At 42.8% G+C, this 7,055-nt stretch overlaps 1 protein-coding gene across 1 annotated transcript; it reads right to left on the bottom strand.

The window, feature by feature from the left end:
• On the bottom strand, positions 1 to 2,449 carry egr2b (early growth response 2b). Its single transcript, XM_058793918.1, has 2 exons — positions 2,117 to 2,449; positions 1 to 1,748 (listed from the first exon to the last, which is right to left on the bottom strand). The coding sequence occupies exons 1-2, from the start codon at positions 2,283 to 2,285 to the stop codon at positions 673 to 675; spliced, it is 1,245 nt and encodes a 414-aa protein (XP_058649901.1). The 5' UTR covers positions 2,286 to 2,449; the 3' UTR covers positions 1 to 672.
• Positions 2,450 to 7,055: the final 4,606 nt, after the last annotated feature.

Raw genomic sequence — 7,055 nt, 5'->3', positions numbered from 1 at the left:
GTTGTTTATTATTTTCATGTTGACAAAGTAGGACATTATTGACCTGCGTTAGTCACTTCATAACAAATACATTTATATCAGTCAGAACAAACCACAGAACAAACGTCAAGTCGCTATGAGTTCGGCTAAATATACACAATCCTTGTTTTAAGCACAAATGCAACACTTTTGACACGAAACGGTTTGTACAAAAATATATCTTCAAAAACTTTCATATTAAAGGATAATGTACAATTTAATTCAAGCCTCCGGGTGTATGTACAAGATGAACGGACGAAAGGCACGACGATGGGAGAAAATAGTGACACATCTGAAAGTTTAGTCTGTTTAAATTAACTTTGTTAAACGTAACCACTCCACTTTCCACCTTTTACCTAAGACACAAGTCTCCCACGTGCTATTTAAGGTTATTTTTTAATTAAATTAATCGGCCTAAAATATTCAAACAAAGTGCGTTTGGTCAGTCAGCATGCGACTGAGGCAAAAAGAAAACGAACATATCGCACCACCTTCAAAAGTGCGCGCCATAAAAGTGTCCATATACCATTTGGCACTGTGGTTTGATTTCACTTTCATCAGTCCACCCCGGTTTTAATATATCACGAATGGTGCATTATTATTGTCATCATATTGCCTACATAGTGTTGGATATTGCACGGTCCAGCTGAAAGTCTACTGGCTTGAACTGGACGAGCAGATGCCCGTGGCGACGCCGCGCTCCGAGCTGGACACTCCGGAGGACGACGAGGATGATTTCCTCTCCTTCTGTCGCAGGTGGATTTTGGTGTGTCTCTTTCTTTCGTCGCTCCGCGCGAACTTTCTCCCGCAAAAGTCGCAGGCGAACGGCTTCTCGCCGGTGTGCGTGCGGATGTGGGTCGTCAGGTGGTCGCTGCGACTAAAGTTCCTCATGCATATCCGACACTGGAAGGGTTTGTGGCCGGTGTGGATGCGGATGTGTCTGGTGAGCTCGTCGGACCGGGAGAAGCGCCTGTCGCAGCCCTCCGCCGGGCAGGGGTAGGGCCGCTCGTGCACGGGGGTCTTGCTGGGTCTGTTGGGGTATTTCCTCGGGCGCAGGATGGGCCTGAGGGGTAAGTTCTGCGGGCTGTAGGCTGTGGGTAGCCGGGGCCCGTCAGACATCGGTCCCCCCAGTGTGAAGTTCCTGATAGTGTTCAGGGGGGTCAACGGAGGCGGGACTCTGAACGAGTCCAGCGGGCACGAGAACGGTTTGCGGTCGGGCATCGACTGCATGTCCCTCTGGCACGGCGGCTGGAAAAAGCCGGCGTAGTCCGGGATGATGGGGAACAGCCCGGAGTCCGTGCTTGGCTTTGGGGAGGAGTAGGATGGCGGAGGATAGGAGATCGGACAGGTGGAGGTGGAGAGGAACGCGGACGGGTCTTGATACACCTCCCCGCATCCAGAGTAGGGCGGTGGGGGGGAGTAGATGTGCTCCATGTCCGCCTGGTTCTGCGCCATGGTGCAGCTGAGAGTGCTGGAGAAGTGGCTGGGGGAGACTGAGGAGGCAGGTGACGAGGATGCTGAGGATGGCTGGGTCATGCCCAGGATCCCCGCGCTCACGATGTTGATCACGCCCTCTGGGTTCCAGTTTCCTGGGTACTGGGAGTCGATGGAAAACTTTCCCATGTAGGTGAAAGTTTGGTTGCGAGGGCCAGCTGGTTGCGCGAAGCTGCTGGAATAGGCCAAGTCGAGGGAGCGCTTCTCCGTGCTCATATCCCCGCTAATCAAGCCATCTGCAAAAAACAAAACAAAAAAACACACACGCATAAAAACAAGGTTTAGACACACAGGATCTTTGATCAGGCTGCCTTATAGATCATGCAACTATTGGATGCAGCGCGCGTAGCTTTTACGCAAACTGCCCACTGTAAAACCATCGGTAGTTATAACATCAACATTAGGCAACTTCTTTTCTGAAGTAGTCAAAGAACTTTGGTTTCACTTTAAATACATAAGCAAACATGCAATTACTGTTTTAGCAGGTTTGGTTTTTCTGCAAAGTAGCCTACAGCCACACGTTTTCAATCCCACTGAAAACCCTCAGTTGCGAGCGATGTATAAACACAGAGCACGTGAGGATGGAAGCGCGCAGCATTCTTACCTCCCGAGTTTATCTGCTCGTAGTGTCCTCCTAAATCACCGTTTGGAAATATAGTCACAGAGGCTGGCAGTGATGTGGCAATCTCGTCCACTGAGTAGATGCTTTCGGAAAGAGGGTGCACGAAGCCACCAAGAGTTACAGGGACTTTCTCCAAAGTTTTAGCTGTCATCGTGAAGTCCTAAGAAGCACTCGTTCAGATGTTCACAAAATGTTTTGTGCCAGTGCGAACGCTCGCTCAAAACGTTACATGTGGAAAGCTGTCAGTGAGTTTAGCGTTCACTATGATGCCATCTGACGGCTCTGTGTTGTTGAATGACAGACCCTTGTGGAGCTGCTAGTGGTAGTATGTATTTATGGCGAGTCTATCAATGTGCCGTTACGTCACTGACCATTTAAGGACTGGATGGCAAAAGAAAAGTAGCGCTGCGCGATCTGATTGGTCAGAGACCTTGTGACGCGTCGAGGTAACACTTGTCAATGGAGAATCCTTTCTGTACAGCCGCACATGCATAAAAACCAATGTGCTGGGAGGAAAAAAAGAGCAACGTATATTGCTTGTTGTATGAAAATATTTTTAAATAACAGTAACAAAAAATGAACGCATGTGTTTGTTAAAATATTTTGAAGCCAAAGAGGGGGGAAAAATCTAACGTTTTGATACAACGCATCATTCTCAATCAGGAATTCCGGTTCATTATCACGCCATAAATGGTTTTATCCGGTAGACAGCTACGCCCCTTCGTCCATTTATGGAGCATATTCCGGAAATTGAGTATCGGAAACTCGCGAGTGTTGCCGAGCAAAGAGACGCGCCTCAACCAGCATCAGAAAAACCACAATCAAATGAGAGACACAATCACGGAATTTCTACCTTTGCTTCAATGGCACAGTCGGAAAGTGCGCTACCTCTATTTGAATAGACCCCATGTTTTTGGAAAGAGGGAAACGTTTTTAGTAACTGCGTTCTATAATTAGAATGTTGCTGGAAAGTAGATTTATTTATGATTCTAAAAGTTTAAACCTAAAATTATTTTATTTTATTTATTTTTGTTTTGTTATCTTCCGACGGTTTGTTGTGTAATAATGCATTAATGGTACAGTAGCAAATTTTTTTTTTTTTTTTTAAACTTCATATAGCCGCACGTGAATTTCTGGCTCAGCAAAATTTGTTCACCGCTATTATTTTGTTTTTCATGTTATAGCCTAGACCTAAACAATTTAATGTAGGCTACTTCAATTAATTCGACTCTCCTCTTGCTCCAAAACTTGAGGGCAAGCAACTAAAACTTTCCAAATGTAAATGCCTGTATACGTAAATAGAAATGCTTTCCGCTGTGAGGTTTAAAGATGCGACTAAATAAAAAAGATGATAGAAGTGAATTCCCCTCGTGGGTTTAGAAACTGCTCTCAGTAAGACATATGGGGGAGGAGGGAGATGAGGTCGGAATTTGAGCCAATGATTTGAATCTATTATAGAATCAATTCATATTAAATAGGCAACATGTCCAAAAATGTACAGCTCTTATTTGAGTGATTGAGCTTCCTGTTATGCTATATAATTGAGCTAATGGATAAATGATCTGTATTGTATTTATTACATCTACCTTACATCTACAATAACCTTTAGAAGTTTATCATGACTTATTTGGGTTCTGAGGTGCATTAAACAGATGGCCAAATATGGCACTCAATTATAGGCTAATTCGTTTTATAATCTTCCAAGTTTAAATTTGCACGCCTTGCTTTTGCCTTGAAGAAATCCACACAACATAAAAACAGAAAAAAGGAGAAATCACTTATTACACATTTCTTTCAAAGTTCAATAGAAGTCGTTGTCGCGCGCGCTCGACGAATTGAAGTCCTCGCGCTCAGTCCGTGTCTGTGTCTCAATCACACGCCAGTGGATAATATAGCTAGTCAAGTCACTTCTCGACTTCTGTCTGAGTTATGACTGTTGGAATGATCGCTCGAGTCTATGTGTGTTTTCAGGGCATATATGTTCATCTCTGGAAAAACTCTTCCATTGAACTTCCGACATCCCACACATCATGCAGACGCCCGGTATGACTGTGCTTATGGTCGCATATAAGCATTTTGACAGCATTTACAGTATAAAACACTTCGGGATTATCTGAAGCAAGCCTCAATTCTCCAAAATTAAAAGGCAACTATTAGAACATATCCGTTTATATTTCCTCACGTGCTTAATATCCTGGTTGCGTTTTGTAAACATTTCCAAACTGAAATGCCTGATGGGATTACAAATGAATATAACGATGGAATTGTGCACTGCTGTTTCTCGGGAGATTTGAATAGGCCTGTAGCCTACGTAAATTAGTGAGGGAGTTTTATTGTGTAAATAAGTAGGCTACTTAAAAGAGTCTATTTAAAATGATATCAAGTATATATTCATTTAAAATTTTGGTAAACTAATAAACAATAGCCGCTACTTATATATACAAATGCGCATAGATATACAGTTTTACGCGACCTGCGTGGGTTATGTCATATCATTTGGACAGGGGGCAGTATATGTCCCTTTACCGCAGGCTGACACTTCAAACCGCTTTATTGAACTCTTTTACATTGTATACTCTGTTAGATGAATAACTTATATGTATGCCAAATAACCTAATTAGCATATGGTTGTCTCTTCAATTATAGTAGGAAAAAAATCATAATGGACTCTGCAGGAGTCTATAACTTGCCCATTCATCTTATAGGGAAAAAATCAATAATTGTTTTTGTAAAAGCAAACAAGTTATAGCAGTTATTTTTTTTAATAAAGCAGTATTTCGATTGTAAATTATTTTTGAAGTAGACAAAAAGATCCAAATTGTTTCACTATCCTGAAGTGTGATTTTGTACAGTATCATATTCTTTACATTTGCCATTTTCAATCATGCTAACATTGCAGAAGTAATTTTTTCCCCTGCTCATTTTCACTGGAAATTTGTCTCATACTTTAACTATAAAGTCCACTGTATTCACACACTGCATTATCTGCAATCAGTTTTGTAATCCCCAATATAAAAGGAGAACATTTCATTTTGCTATTGCTTCACACCAGAGATGGTTTAACACCAGTGATAATTGTAATATAAAAAAAATAAATAAATACAAATGTTCTTTAGGGTCAGAGCTTGTCCTCATTTTTTCAAATCCGATCATTAGCAATTCAAAGAATTATTTTAGCATTATTTGTTCTTCAAGCTTGACAGTCGCTTGAATGGGAGTCTAAATCAGCCCGCACACAGGAAACCTCAGTACACACCCCCAGTTTTGATAGTACAATGAAAATCCCCAAAGCTTCCTGTTGTCCATCAATCACATATATTTTTATCCCCACCCATGCAAGCTCGGGTTATTTTTGAGAAGGTGTTGCTGTCATCATAAGCATGGCTTGAGAACAGTTTGTGATCTCAGAACACCATCAGAGTGTCATAATTACTGAATGAATTACAAATGGAGCCATCTGTTGCCACTGCATTCGCTTATCACTGACTCTGTGGTGGATGGATACTATTACTGAGATGCTATAGTGTATAATCCAGAGCTTCAGAACACCCTTAAAAATAAAGGTTCTATAATGGCATCAATGGTTCTGTAAAGAACCTTTAAAATTCATGGAACTTTTTTAAATGCACAAAAGGTCCTTTATAGAAGAAAAAGGTTCTTTAGAATTTCAAAATCTTCATGAAACAAATGGTTCTTCAATGGCACAAAACAGAAGGCATAATGACATAAAACCTTTTTGGAAGCTTTATTTTTAAGAGCGAAGCCTTTTTGAATTACTACTGTTGACCACTGAGAAATACGTAGAAAGCCAAAAGTCATCCCCCACGCCTGTCATGGGCCTAAACTGAGCGGACATTTTCAGGGCTGTTAATCGGCTTTGTGGGTAATGATTTAATAAGGGCCCCATGCATCCGTAGCCTGTCTGAGATCCCCTCTAGTCCACACGGTCGGCTCTGAATCTTTTATCGCCGCTGTCGCTCAAGCGGGCAATTAGTAAGAAGGTCGTGTCGTCATAATGACATCTCAGTAGATATTGACTGGAGTGCGTCCCCGCAAATCACCCTAAACGCTCAATAGCGAGTCAGGGCCAGCAACACGCCACAGTTACATTATCACTTGCGGACGTTTAGTGCCGAACAGCTTTGCGCGCCGGTGCTTTTCTTGCCCCGTGAATAAAGACTACAGCGAGTAATGTGACAGACCACAGCCAGACTGATTACAGGGACGTGTCAGTCGCTGTTAATGGGGGAAGCCCTTTAAATATTGTCTCGGTTCGGAGCCTGAACATCCATAATGAGGAGGTAATGAACCTGGTCTTGTTTCTGCTGGCTGTATTAATTGCAAAGAGCAGAAAATGTTGCAGGGGGATAAGAACTGGCTTTGAGATCAAGCTCTTGTAGATCAGTGGTGGATATGCATTTATTTGGTTTTACCTCTTGACCTTATTGACCTTTCGTATTTACAACCATACCAAGAAGACCATCAACAACTGCTATGATATAAACTGGTTAATCGTGGCCGTATGACAGCTCAGTAAAGATGCCCAGCTCGACACAAAAGCGCTCAAGTCTGCACAGAACAGCGACGATCTTTACCGCTGACTGTCGCATCTGAATGCTTCACATTTTCAGGGATTCTTGCATCCTCCCCCACAAACGAAAGAAGGAAACTTCTTCAGATGCATGTGTCTTTTGTTGTACGCCTACAGATGCAAAAATGTTTGCACACTGTGCAGAAGTGGCCCGCTTTGGCAGAGCGTGCCAGACCCGCCGAATGCCCATTGGCAGCTGGGATCTGGCTGTCCCTGCTGGGAACGATGGTCTCAATGTAATGGACACCCACACATGGCAGCCACTGAATTCAAGAGCTTTCTTTCTTGCATGTGCTCGGGGTCTCCCGGGGTCAAATGACTCCTGCACAT

Source organism: Onychostoma macrolepis, chromosome 12 (genome assembly GCF_012432095.1).
Source record: "Onychostoma macrolepis isolate SWU-2019 chromosome 12, ASM1243209v1, whole genome shotgun sequence".
Taxonomy (NCBI): domain Eukaryota; kingdom Metazoa; phylum Chordata; class Actinopteri; order Cypriniformes; family Cyprinidae; genus Onychostoma; species Onychostoma macrolepis.
Note: the sequence above shows the minus strand (reverse complement) of the source record. Positions and strands in the feature narration are given on the sequence as shown.

Excerpts from the sequence above, each read along its gene's own strand:
- egr2b (XM_058793918.1), bottom strand. The coding sequence starts at position 2,285 with ATGACAGCTAAAACTTTGGAGAAAGTCCCTGTAACTCTTGGTGGCTTC. Across the intron at positions 1,749-2,116 it reads CGAGCAGATAAACTCGGGAG|ATGGCTTGATTAGCGGGGAT; the intron begins GTAAGAATGCTG and ends TGTTTTTTGCAG.